Source organism: Chinchilla lanigera, unplaced genomic scaffold (assembly GCF_000276665.1).
Source record: "Chinchilla lanigera isolate Chin_1 unplaced genomic scaffold, ChiLan1.0 scaffold00008, whole genome shotgun sequence".
In the NCBI taxonomy this organism is placed as follows: domain Eukaryota; kingdom Metazoa; phylum Chordata; class Mammalia; order Rodentia; family Chinchillidae; genus Chinchilla; species Chinchilla lanigera.
The window spans coordinates 10,284,688-10,299,106 of NW_004955409.1; the positions used below are offsets into that span (position 1 = coordinate 10,284,688).

The 14,419-nt window shown below is 40.7% G+C and overlaps 1 protein-coding gene across 1 annotated transcript in view; it reads left to right on the forward strand.

The window, feature by feature from the left end:
- Positions 1 to 1,092: 1,092 nt before the first annotated feature.
- Fermt2 (fermitin family member 2) overlaps positions 1,093 to 14,419 on the forward strand; it is a gene marked incomplete at its 5' end in the record, with an annotated part of 41,507 nt that continues 28,180 nt past the window's right edge. Inside the window, one exon of the mRNA XM_005376773.2 lies at positions 1,093 to 1,339. Within this exon, the coding sequence (XP_005376830.2) occupies positions 1,093 to 1,339 (247 nt within the window). The remainder of the gene's footprint in view (positions 1,340 to 14,419) is intronic.

Consider the following 14,419-nt stretch of genomic DNA (forward strand, 5'->3'; position numbering starts at 1 on the left):
ATCTACCACTATAAAAATATATCTCGGGATATAATCAGTGTGAAAATGTGACTTTTTTACATATGTATCAGTTGTGTGTGTTGTTAACATTTCATATTAATACATTCTTTTAAATGTCCTGAAGTTAATAAATTCATATTTGAAGGTATGATCTTATTAAAGTTAGCTTTATACCAGAAGCAGAGTAATAGTGCTTTAAAGTTACTCTCCCAAGTTTCTTTCCCCCAGAACACTTCTTTGGTTGCTTGGGGCGGGGGGTTGTTGTTTTGTTTCAGTACCACTTTTTTGGCATTTATTAAGTTTAGCAATTAATTGATCTAAGTATTACTGGCTGAAGTTAGATTTTACTGTTACAAAGTTTATTATGATCTGCAGCCCAATCTTACATAAATTACCTTTCTTTCATATTTGGCTTCTTTTACTTACATGAAGCTATTAGATAGCTTAACAGATACTAGTGTTTTCTGTTGTACCAAAATATGTTTAGGGAAAAAAGTTGGACAGTGTGACTTTCAAAGTTACTTTTCTTGGGATATGTTTGGGAAGAGTGATTGGCATGTGGGTTTGTTTTGGTTTTTCAGGGCGCTCTAGCCCAGAACGCTGCTCGTGACTGTGTGCTTCTCCATGCCCCTCTTTACCTAGAATGAAGGACTTTCGGTTTCCCATGTTGCTTTGTACTGTTCTGACCTAACCTACTGCATTTCTGCAGCTTCACAAACTACAGCCTCTTCACCTGTTTTATCACGAGGATGTTACTGTCCATTCTTGAAGGCTGAGCTTGAAACCCACCCACTGTGCTTTTTAAAATTAACCCTTGTAGTTGTACCCCCTATTTGTACTCTGAAAACGTGGAGTACTCTGTCATTCATGCATTCCAATTTGTGTTAAACTTTGGCATTGTTAGTTACCTTGTGTATTTTGCCTGAATTACCTTGTACACTGGCTTCTTAGCACAGGTGTGTTTTCTTAGCAGTATTTCCTTTGTACCTTTCATATTACAGCATTTAGTCTCTATCTTTAGTTTTCTGTGTTTAATTTCTCTCCAGGTAATCTTGGTGGTTTTTTAAGATTAAAAAATCCTGCTGATGGTTTTGTTTTTTTCTAGACGTGAAGAAGGATTGGTCTGATCATGCTCTGTGGTGGGAAAAGAAGCGAACTTGGCTGCTGAAGACACACTGGACCCTGGATAAGTACGGGATTCAGGCAGATGCCAAGCTTCAGTTCACCCCCCAGCATAAACTGCTCCGCCTGCAGCTTCCCAACATGAAGTATGTGAAGGTGAAAGTGAATTTCTCGGACAGGGTCTTCAAAGCTGTGTCTGACATCTGTAAGACATTCAGTAAGTATTAAGATAAATGCTTTCTTAAAACAGTTCTGAGGTATATGTGTGGTGATTGTCCTGTACTGTAACTTACCCCAAGGGGTGGTGATTAGGGTAAACTATGTATGGTTATTTGAAATTTATACTTTATTATTTACATTTTTCTGTTAATTTAAGATCGGTGTTGAGACCTGGCGTGGTGGCTCATGCCTGTAACCCTCATTACTCAAGAGCCTGAGACCAGGAGGATTGCAAGCTTGAGGCAAGCCTAAGCAGCTTACAGAGACCCTGTCTCAAAAATTAAAGATTAAAATTTAAAAACAGGTCTGGGGCTGTGGCTCAGTGGTAGTGCACTGGCCTAGCACGTACAAGGCCTGGTTCAGTCCCCACTAGCCCACCAAAGGGAAAAGGAAAGGGAAAAATGAAGGAAGGAAGGAGAGAGAGACAGAGAACGAAAAGAAACATTGGGTCAAGGTAGATCACGTAAGAGGAATCTAGGAGAGATGTTTTTTCCTTACTAGAACTGTATTAGATGTTTATTGAGCGATACCTTTTTCGGACGACTTTATGTTACGGGAAGGAGAAAGAAACAGGCATTTTCGAGGAATGTGGCTTTTGTACTGTTTCCTTCACGTAAGTCACTGTTTGACCTTGGTAATTCAGGCAGGTTGTGTCACTTTCTTCATTAAAGGCCTGACAGCTCCTAAGGAAATGACTTGAGTGCTTCGGTCTTCAATTGGACTGCTCCAGTCATAGTTCTATTTATGTTTTCTACAATGAGGTACGGATCACTTTTGGCTAACCCAGTTTGGTCGTATGACAGGAAACATTCAGGCATCAGAGAAGATGTGAACTATTTCATCACCACAAGTATATAACTCTGTTGGATTTGTTCCTTTTAAAAAATTCTTGGTTTAAGATACATTTAATTTTTTTTATATTTTAGTTATAGAACTACAGGTTTTTTTTGCATGTTTTACTGAAAACCTATGGGGCCAGGGATATATATGCTCAGTGGCACAGATGCCTACCTGGCAAGCACAAGGTCCTGAGTTCAATTCCTGGTACCAAAAAAAAGAGACTTACTCATTTGAATTGCAATTTATATCACATAATTGAAACAATGTCCATTTGTCCATTTTATGTATTTGTCTTTTGAAACAGGGTCTCACTGTGTAGCCTGGGCTGGCCTTGAACTCATGATCCTCCTGCCCCAACTTAAGTGCTGGGATTGTAGGCGTGTACCACCATACCCACCTTGTTACCAGTTTTTTGTATTGATTTCTATGAGGTGGTTTTTTGTTTTGTTTTTTGTTTGTTTGTTTTTGGTTCTGGGAATTGAACTCAAGACCTTGCACTTGCCAGTCAGGCCTGTGCCTCTGAGCTATATCTCTGGCTATGAGTTCTTTATAAATTGTAATTATTTGGAAGATGTATGTCTTGCACATAATTTCTCCTATTTGTTGTTTTTAATACTTGTCTTTTGTTTTTGGGTTTTAGGGTCATATCGAAGTTACTGATTTATGTTTTTGGTGTATGGTTAAAGAAAGTTTTTCCTTCCCTAAATTGGAAGCATCATCTGTATTTTCTTCTAAAAGTCTAAAGTTTTATTTTTCATGTTCAGTTCCTTAATCTACTTAAAATTTACTTTCGTGCATTTTGGAAAATAGAGATTAAGGGGTTTGGTTTATTTGTTTGTAATGTGCTGCTAAGAATCAAACCCAGAGTCTTCTGTGTGATAGGCAAGCAGTCTACCATGTCCAGTGCTCCAGTATCTATTTTGAATGAAAAGCTAGCCAACACTTTATTGAATGACCTCTTTTTCCACATGTTATGTGAGCTCTGTCATACATCACAGTTTCATGTTGCATGGGTCTCATTCAGTTTCCATTGGTCCCTTTATAAGTTCTTAAATGGATACCACAGTAAATTTCTCCAACTTTTTAATGAGTCTGTGTGTTTGCAAGGGCTAGTACCCCTTGTTGTTTTTCAGAATTGCCTGGCCGTTTTGGGCATTGAATATTTCCATATGAAATTTGAGCATTTGTTAATTTCTAGGGGGAAAATTCATAGAGGTTGACTGGAAGTACATTCAATATATGCACTAAAATACAGGGATTTTGTGTAGACTCTTTCCATCTATGAATAAAATCTATCCATTTGTTGGTGTGATCTCCTAGTAACATTTTATCTAGAAAGATAAAGAGGGAGAGGAACGAAAAAGAAAGAAAATTCTCCTACGACTTTGAGTCAGGAAGTAGTGACTCAAGCTCATTTTCTTGGCAGAGTGACAGCTGCGTCTGCCTTCTGAGGGCGGAGTAGCCAGAGCTCCCGTGAGCATTTGTCCGTACACCAAGCGTAGTGGCCTCCTTATCCTGAGGTCTCTGATAATGTTATAGATTGGTATTTGCAAATTTGAAAGCTAGCTTACAAGAAGATAGTACATACTATATGTCTATATGATGTCCCATTTATGTTTAAATATCCACATGGAGATGACATTGGGAGAAGTTTCACTAAAATGTTGACAGGTGAAATTTCAACTATGCTCTATTTTCAGTTCTTTTAATTTAGGAATTACTTGCTGTTGTTAAAACAGTGCATTGTATTTGTAACAACTGGAAAAGAAAGCTGTTTTTCACTTAAGGAACAGAAGCACTTTTCAGCTTTTGATGTTTTTGTTTAAGAATGTAAACTTTTTAAAAGCCAGAACCATGTCATTTTGTCATATTCTTAGCACAGGGCATGGACTTAGAGAATATTAATTGAATGAATAAGAAGAACAAATTATTAACTCATTGAATAAATTAGGATAAGTTGTCCCTATTGCTGGGATTGTATGGAAACACTGATCTATTACAGGATGTGCGGGGGATTTCTGCTTCACAAGATGATTAAATTATATTTCCTCTATAAACAGCGCCCTCTCTCTCTCCCCCCACCCTGTGCTGGGGATTGAAGCCAGAGCCTTACCCATCCTAGGCAAGGGCTTTACCACCGAGCTGTATCTCTGGCTCTCCTCTAAACCGCTCTAACAGTCGAGAGTCAGTGAGTTATCAGTATTCGTATATAGAAATGTAGATGGGCCACGGGACTGAAAGTCTTGCCTACAGAAGAGAAGAGGGTCTCAGTGAGTGATAACTTCATATGTAGATATATTGCAAAAATACCCCCAGAACTAAGGCACTTGAGTACAAAATTGACCAAAACAAAAGAGATTCGGCTTTGCGAAATGGTCATTTCTACATGAAAGAGTAGGTACCAAAGACCAGTTTTAAACTCTAAGCTGTACATAACTGATTACAGTTTAGTGACAGCCTGAGTATTTGACGTGTAAAAGAGGTAGATCTCTTTGGGTGCTGGTAACATAACCGGTAAGGGCTTGTGTGAGAGCACCAGGCTCTGTGCTGTGCTCTCCTTGGCATCATGGGGAATTTGAGGGTAGAAGGGTAGGTATCACAGCAGGGGTCCTGAGACAGTGGCCATTGGGAGGAAACTAGGAAGAAACTAGGACATAAAGAGCCAGCTAAGTAACTGTGAAGTAGAGGTTTGGTTATGGATGTGAAATAGCCAATTGGCCTTAAATAATAATTTAGTAAATAATTGTTTAATGTGTTTAATAAATAATAATTTAATACTGTTCTTTTTGCTATAAAATCTTCCTGGGAAATACTATAAAATTTGTATGAGAATTAGGAAAGAGGGGAGGGCATTCGCTTTACAAAACAGTTAAATCAGGTTGACGCACCAACCCACTGTCTTTGGGGCAGTTTGTGAGCTAATTCTAATTAAACTTGAATATGGAGGGTGCTGGGGCTGAGCCCAGGGCCTCACAAATGGTACACAGGCACTCTGGCACTGAGCTACGTCCCTGTCCCTTTATAGTTTTTTATTTTGGGATAGAGTCTTGCTAAATTGCCCCACCCGGCCCTGAATTTGTAATCCTCTTGCTTCAGCTTCCCAACTAGTTGGGATTACAGGCATGTGCCACCACACCTGGCTAGTTTTTTACACTTTCTAATGTTTGGAAAAAAACAAAAAAATATTTTAAGATGTGAAAATCAGAGAAATTCAGATTCCTACCTATGAAGTTGTATTGGAAGAGAGCCATGCTCCTTTGTTTAAGTATGATCTGCGAAGGTTGCTTGTACACCAGCAGAGCTGAGTAAACCTGCAAATCTTAAAATATTTACTGTTCAGCTGTCTGTAGAAGAAGTTTGTCAATCCCTGAATGAAATTATCCTCTGAATGAAATCAGGAGACACTAGTGGTTTTTTTTCACCACTGAAAAATGAACACTGAAGTTACTGTATAGCTATTCCCAGGAATAATTTTTCCTGTTAATTACTGTAGCTTACTTAATATTCAAACCAAGTAATTGAGTATTTCCCCATATTGAAATGAACTCAGTGAATGGAGCTCTCTTGGGGCCCGTTCTATGGCTCTTGCTTACTGTAAAAGCAGTAGAATTAGCACTAAGGAAAATGACATTTCCATTGTTACTGAACATTGTCACCTCAGATCACCAGGTACTGTGTGTGCCAGCTGCTGACGAGGGACAGTGGGGCAAGACTGGCACAGCGGTGTCTGTATTTAAAGGCAAGTCGTCTAATTTAGTTGAACACCAACAACTTTCTACTTTTTTTTTTAATTTGGTAAAAATTATCTTTTTGTTTACAGTTTAACTCCTCAGAAAATGTTTCTGTGTAATGATTAAATGAGGGTCAGTTGCGTTTTCCGGTTCCTTTGTTGAAAGAGACACTGTTGGCAAAGAACGCTGAGTTCTTCTTTGTTTGTGTTCTGGCATGTGCACCTCACAAGGGGAGAATCTTGCTACAAGGAAGTGGAAGTTTTTCTCCCGTAGTTTGACAACTAATATGCAGCTACTGTAGAAGAACATGTCCTGTGTCTAGAGCGTGTTAGCAGTCTACCCTAATAGGATGTGTAGTTTGGGTCTTTTTGCCAGGGGTGTTAGATATTCATTCATTCATTCATATTCTTCTTTTCTGTTCTAACCCTTGTGAAGGAGTGGTTCTGTCTGATAGAGAAGCATAGCATTAGGAGAACAGAACAATGACCTGAAGCTCAACTGCGTTACTTTTTTAATTATAAAAGTAATGTGATTTAGGTAAGTTAAACTGTATGTAGGGACTCAAAAAGGTTTTGTAGTAGCAATAAAGATTGATTTTCTGTAAAGACAAAAAGGAAATGAAGAATAATACTTCTTACCTATTTCTGTTTCTACCCTCAAGAAGAAATTGTACTTTCTCTTAATTATTTAGTGGGGCTAAGGACGTAGCTCAGCAGCACAAGTGCCTGCCTGGCAAGCGCAAGGTCCTGAGTTCAATTCCCGGTACAAAAAAATAAAAATTATTTAGTGCTTCTTGTTACCTTACATGTAACAGAAATCCAAACTTAATTGTTTAAAGAAAGGCTTAATTTTTTACATAACTGGAACTTACATGAGAAAATAATTTTACTAGTTAATAGAAGTTTATTAGTGGATTTTTTATATGGTGTGGCCGCACAGACAAGCTCGCTCCTTCGCTCACGGTGTTGGGTTGGCCTCATGTTTGTAGGACATCTCCTAGTGCTCCATACACTGCCCCGTGCAGGAGGCAGAGGAACTGTTGCACTCTCATCCCAAACTTGTCTTATCAGTAAAGCAAATCTTCCTAAAGCTCCACTCACATTTTATTGACCCACCTTGCATCAGTCATGTGCTATCTGTAACTGAAGGGAGGCTGGGAAAACATAAATATGTTTCTCTATACTAGAGGCAGGCAGAGAAAATGAAGGTGGTTACAGTTTAGGTGTAAAATGTCCCCCAGACGTCTCATGTATTCAGAGCTGGGGCTTTTGGAAGATGATTAGCTTATGGGGAGATTGTGCTCAGGAGTGGATTATCCACTGCCCACTGCACGGCCGAATGTGCTGGTGGGAGGTGAGTCGCGGCCTGACCTGGAAGGGTGAATCTTGTCCCAGCTCCTCCCTTCTCGCTCTCTGCTCCGTGGCTGCTGGGTGAGCGGCTCCCTCCCACGCCCTCCATCACGCCTCTTCTGCCTGGGAGCCAGAGTCTGCCTCACAGTGAACTAAACTGTGAACCAAAACAAACTTTTCTCCTCTGTGTTTCAGGCGTTGAGCATTTTGTCCCAGCAACGGGAATTTACTAATACAGGGTAGGGTGTAGAAGTGGCCAGTGGCCTGCCACAAGCCCTTGTCAGTCAAACTGAGCAAAAACTTCAAAGGTTAAAGTAAATTAGAAATTTGATTGAAGGGAGTACCTAAGGGCCTCTGTAACCAGTGTCTTTTAATTTCACTTAACTTTTGGTCAGTTTACTAAGGTATAATTTAAGGTAAAATGATCTTACGGGTAGAATTCAGTGCATTTTGACACCCGTATTCCAGAATACAAAAGAAGTTTTGTCACCCTGAAAATTTCCCTGCAGTCCTTGTATAGTCCCCTTTGTCCTCCTGACCCCACCAGCCACTGGACACTGGCTGGTTTTGCCTTTTCTGAAATACCATGTACATGGAATATAAGAGTGCAGTTTTTCTGTACGGCTTCTCGTACCTAGCAGAACATTTTCTGACCTTCGTGTTGTTTTACGTACCAGTTTGTACTGCCTTCTTACTGAGTAGTATTCTGTTGTATGCGTTACACCGTATTTTGTTAATTTACCAGTCAGAGCATTCGGATCCTCTCCAGTTTGGGCTAACATAAATAGGGCTTCTGTGATCGTTACTCACAGGTGCTTGTGGGAACATAGCCTTGACTGGGTAAATACCTTTGTAGGTTTGTAGGTCATGTGAGAAGTGAATTTTAACTTTATTATTTTTTTTTTTTTTTGGTTTTTCTCCGGTACCGGGAACCGAACTCACGACCTTGCGCTTGCCAGGCAGGCGCTTTTGCCGCTGAGCTAAATCCCCAGCCCCTGAATTTTAACTTTAAAGAAATATTGAAATTCTTTCTCAGTGTCTATACTACTCTCCCCTCTGACCACTGGCACTTGAGTGTGTCTATTGCTGGACGGCTTTGAAACCTTTTAGTTTGTAGTCCTGTGGTGGATGTGAGGTGGCATATATCCTTTGGGTTTCTGGTTGCATTACTAAAGGCAGTGATATTAAACATCTTTTTATGTGATGAATTTTCACAGTGTCTTCTTTGGTGAGATATGTTTGAATTCTTTGCCCCTCCTCTTAAATTAGGTTGTTGTCTGATTGAGTTACAAGCATTCATTGTGTACTATGGGTATGCAACTTTATTACATACATGTTTTGAAAAGATTTTCTTGTGGTTGTTGTCTTTTCATTAACAGTTTTTATAGAGCAGGTTTTAATTTTTAAAAATTATTTCGTTAGTACATGTTTGTAATTCATGCAGTTTATATAATCGTATTGGAGAGTGGTTTCATGTACATATTACAGCTTGGGTTTTTTTAATCCCCTTCCCCTTTCTCCCCCTCCGCCCTCCTCGTCGGCCCCTCCCCATTTTGCGTCCTTGCTGGCTCGCTTGCCTTAGCTTGTGTTGCGGCCCGCAGTGCTCCTGTTCATTGAGGTTATGAGGTTCCTGCGCATTGCCATCTTTATTGCTCTCATTTCCCCTTCTCCTCGCCCCTTACACTGTTTCCTCAGACCACTTCCCTATTGCCGGAGATCCAGCCCCTTGTCCCCTTTTATCCATCCTTGATCATTTTCTTAGTTTGTACTTTCCCTCATTCAAATGAGCAGGTTTTAATGTTGATGCAGATAAATTTCTATGATTTCCACCCCATTGGTTTTGTTACATTTATCTCCACCTGTGACTCACTAGCAGTAACTGCTTTTTGCTCAAGAGTTTTCATTATGTGATTTTAACTTACTCACAACCCACCTTCAAGTAGCAGCTCTACCACCTATGCAGAGAACGTGCCACCTTGTAAGTTTCCCTCCGTTCGACCATTCCTGTCCTTTGTGCTGTTGTCATGAATTTTATGCTTTACCTTTACATGTGCTAAAATCTACAGTATGTTATTATTCGCCACCTAAAATAACAAAGCCTTTTTAAATGAGGAAATTGGTGTTTCGTAATTGTGCACATAGTTGCCATTTTTAAGTGCTCTTCTTTTAAGGACCTTTTCCTTGTGTTACCCTTTTTCTTCTACCTGAAGAACATCATATGCTTTTTTTGATTTGTAGTGCAGGTCTGCTGGTGGTGAAGTTTTTTCCTTTTGCTTTTCTACAAAAGCCTCGTTTTCCTCTTTATTTTTGAAAGACATTGCGGCTAAGAGAAGAATTCTAAGTCTTTCCCCTCTAAGTAATTGATGTCTCTGTTGTCTTCTGGTTGTATAATTTCAGAGAAATCTGTTAACTGTTCTTCTGTTTGTTCTTCTGTATGCTTTCTGTTTGCCTTTTAAGGATTTTTAGTAATCTTCATTAGGTTTACTCTGTTTTGGCCTCATTGATTTTGTAGATCTGTCAGTCTATGACTTTCACCAGGTTTGAGACTACCATTAGTTCTTCAAATAGTTTTTCGTTCTTCCTACCCCTGACCCCCACTGTGTGTAACACCGGTTTTGTGTAAATCACCCGGTGTTTTTGTTCCATACGTCACTCACTGGTGCTGTGTGTCCTTTTTCAGTACTTTCTTGAGCTTCATTTTATATAGTGTCTGTTAGGTCTTCGGATTCACTGCTCTTTCCTCTGTTAATCTGCCATTAATCCCAGCCAGAGGGTTTTTCATTTCAGATGGCATTGTCATCATTCATAGTTTGATACTGGTTTGCTTTTTAATTAATGTAAAACTTTCATTTTTCCCTGTATTTTGTTTATGCTTTACCCTAAATATACGGAATACATTTAGAATAGCTATTGCAACATAGCGATCATGGATTTTTCATCTGGGTAATTAATGTTTCCCTTTGGCCCTGTTTCCCACACCGCTCCTCTCAAGTACTGGGGTTTTAACCCAGGGCCTTTGTATTGAGCTACACCGCCTTTTAAAATTTTGAATTAGGCTGACGAGGCTGGGTTGACATTTGTGATCGTTCTGCCTCAGCCTCCCAGAACGCTGGGATCACAGGTGTGTGCCATTGCCCTGGCTCTTACCCAGTCTTGAATAGTTTTCTCTCACAAATGCACAGATAGGATTCAGCCAGACTCCTCCAGGAACAGCCCCGCAGACCCCTGGAGAGCTCCGAGTGGCGCGCTGTTTTCTGACCACACATTCCAGCCTTGACCTCACGGCCCCTGAGTGCAGTCTCAGATATCTCCACTCCGAGACCTGCCCCTCCTGCTTCGGGCAGTCAGCTGGTATACCCAAAGTCACCATGCTCCTGCTTTCTTTTCTCTTGTGTGTTTGTTAGCTAGTGTTTGAAAGTCTTTCCTTTCCTTTCCTTTCCTTTATTTTTTACTGTTTTGTTTTTTTTTTTTTTTTTTTCAGTACGGGGAATCGGACTCACGACCTTGCGCTTGCCAGGCAGGCACTGTGCCGCTGAGCTAAATCCCCAGCCCCTACTGTTTAAATAAATCAGGAAGGTAAACCCAAGCACCTTTACTCCGTTTTAGTTGAGACCTCCTGTTCTTAATTTATTCTAAGTTTTCTACTAGCTGTGTATATTTTTCAGAAGGCCTTTGTTTGCTCACAGAATTGTTTATAGTAACAATTGTTTCTTTCATGAAATTTCCAACTGAACATATCTAAAGTTGTGTTCCTGGTATTGCTGTCCAAATCTCTGTGCCTGCTCCCCACCCCAGCACAACACTGGGCTCCACCATCCAGACACGTGCCAAAGACCTGGGGTCACCCTTAACACCACTCTCTCCCTCGCCCCATGTCGCACCTAGAAAATGTTTTCTTTACCTCCACAATCTACTGTGGATCTTTTCATTGATCTTTGTTTCCACTACCTCCACTACACTGGTGGTCTATACCACCATCGCCTCTCCCCTAATTCTTCCGGTGGTCTCCTGAGTGGTCTCTCTTACCCATTCTTGCTGCTTTTAATGTGCAACTTATACAGTAAGCAGAAGTTTTTGAATTTTTTTAAATCAAAGCAATAAGTGAAGAATTAATGTAAAAAAGACAGCACAGAACCACTTTTCTGCCCTCTTTCTGGCCAGGCACTAATTACATTCTCTACTGCTTCATGCTCAGGAAGTTTCTGACTTTTATTTCCACATTTCTGGGTACAGTGTCCCACTCTGTCTGCTGAGGATTGTTTCCAGGGCCCCTGCAGATGCTGAGCCCTCAGTGCAGTGGGGTCACGGTTGCATTTGACCTTCGTATGTCTTCGCGTTCACTCTGCTTGAAGTCTGTCTCTGGGCTGGCGTACCTAATCCAGTGTAAATGCTGTGCCTGCAGTCATCACAGTGTAGCGTTTAGGGGACAGTAACGGAGAGAATGTGTGCATGTTCAGTACATCGAGGATTTTTTCTCTGATCTTTTCCATCCATAATGTGGAGCCAGCTGCAGATGTTTATACTGCTATGTCTTAATTCCAGTTTTAGGTATCTGCTGACATTTTGCTCAGCCTTTTCTTTATCATAACTATTACAATTTTTGTCTAAGTCAGTGTCACTTTTACACTATTTTAACAAGGTAGGAATTTTACTTGCTGAGCAATTTTATAATTTGAGCTGTTTATGGTTTGCTTCATTTTCAACATGTATGTGTTGCTGATTCTTCAACTTTCTGTTCAGTGTCTCTTTCAGCACGGTCAGATACACTATCAGATAATAATCGCTGCCCTCCCCATCTGTCCTCTGACCTTCCCTTAACCGCTCCGAGCCCCTCCATCCTCTGCTCCAGTTTGAGCTGGGTGTTTTCCAAGCAAGGGTGTGTCTTACACTCACCGCTACGGGACTCACCTTCGTCGTTGTCCAGGGAAAATATATTCCCTCTCTAATATTTGATCCCTACATTTTCTTCTGGATTGTTTCGCTCCCTTACTTTGGAGAGATATGTCTCCATCCATGTTGTAGGAAAAGCGTTATTGGGCTATAAATTTCTGAGATATCGTATTCGAAACTGTCTTTATTCTGCCCTTTGATAGAATTGTTGGATCAGAAATTATTTTCCCTCTTAGAATTAGGAAGTCATTGTTCAGTTGTCTTTTAGCTTCCAGTGTTGCTATTAATAGGCCTTATAGTGTTCTTAATTTTTGTTTCCATCTCTGTGGACTGTTTTTTTCTCTCTGGAAACTTTAAAGGTCTTTCCTGTACTATTTTGAAATTTGGTGGCAGTGTGCCCTGGTTAATGTCTTATTTTCACCCATTGTACTGGAGTACTAGAGGCTCCTAACTGGGTATATTTTTTGTGTTGTTGGTACGGGGGAGTGCTGAGCAGTGCTGAGCCCTTGTTAAAATTTTTTCAAGGCAGTCTCATTAAGTTCACCTTGGATTTGTAGTCCTGTGTTAGCCTCTAGGGTAGGTGGGGTTACAGGTCATTGTGCCTCCCTTGACCAGGGGATGTAGTGCTTGCAGTTCAGTTGCATCCAGAATCATGGAAGGAGTAAGTTTGAGGTCCAAAGTACCCTATATTTCCTATGTTTGTGTGAAATTTTCTTAAAATACTTGGTGATTTCCTTGCCCTTTTTTCCTTCTGTTTTCCCTTCGCTACTGTTAAATACTGTTCATTTTGTCTGTGTCTGTGTGTGTGTGTGTGTGTGTGTGTGTGCGCGCGCGCGTGCTTTTTTTGGTTTGGTTTGGTTAGGTTTGGTTTGGTTAGGTTTGGTTTGGTTAGGTTTGGTTTGGTTTAGTTTGGTTTGGTTTGGAGACAGGGTCTCGCTCTGTAGTTCAGGCTGGACTTGAGTTCACTGTGTAGCCCAGGCTGGCCTCACACTTGTGTCGATCCTCCTGCCTCAGCCTCCCAACTGCTGGGATTAGGGGATCAGACTTAAATTTTCAGTGTTTTATGTTTTTATCTGGATATTTGTGACACAGGTATTCAGGAATACATTTGACATGTGTGGACACATAAGTTACACCTCAATAGACAAATGAAAATAAATGAAAAGGACACATAAACATTTATGTTGATTCTCCGGCTGTTCTTTATCTTATCTTTTGCAGATGCCATTGATTTAGCACTTTTAATTAAAGGTGTTTTTGTTCTCTACTCTGTTTCTCCTTACTTGTCTAATTTTCTTTTGGTGCTTTGCTTTGTTTTGTTTTGTGAAAGCTAAGCACAGGCTCCACCAGCGCATTACACTCCCAGCATTCTTTTTGTTTGGTCTCTGACTTTGATGTTAGAACCTCTGGTAGCACTCGACTGCCCCCATGACCAATTACCATATATTTAGCAACCTAAGATAACACAAATTTGTTACCACAGTTTCTGTAAGTTAAAAGTCTGGCCCAGCAGCATGGCCCACCTGAGTCCGCTGCCTAGAGTCTGCTGTGGCTGGAGTTCATGTTAGCAGGCTGTGTTCCCTCTGTGAAGCTGCATGAGACTGAATTCTGTATGGTTCCACGTGGCTGTAAGACTAAGATTCTTCCCAGGCTTACGTGCCAAGGGTCATTTTTAGCTTTCAGAAATCTCCCCAGTTCTTGTGGTCCCTTTGTTCCATCTTCGAAGTCAGCAATAACAGTTTCTCACCCCTCAAATTTGTCTGACCTCTCCTATCTCATCTCTCCTCTACCTCTCTTCTGCCTCCTTGTTTGCAAGGGATGATGTAATTCTGTTGGGCCCACCCAGATAAGCCAGGATTCTTTGCTAAAATTGGTTGATTAGGCCGGGCGTGGTGGCGCACACCTGTAATCCCAGCACTCGGGAGGCTGAGGCAGGAGGATTGCTGCTGAGTTCAAGACCAGCCTGGGCTACAAAGTGAGCTCAAGGCCAGCCTGAACGACGTAGCAAGATCCTGTCTCAGAAAGACAAAAAAAGATTGGTTGATTAGTAAACTTATTTCCATTTACAGAGTTTGATTGTATAGCCAGGGGTCAGAATATTAGGTTCTCCCTGCCCTGAGGCCTTTCTCAAATGGCTGTTGACCCTTGGCTGTGTACCTTTAGTGGTATTTCCCTATGATGGGAAACTGTGTTAATGGTGTTGAGCTCATTTTCTGCCTCCTCCCCATATTTAGACATTGAGCAAGTGTTTTCAGATGTTGGTATCTA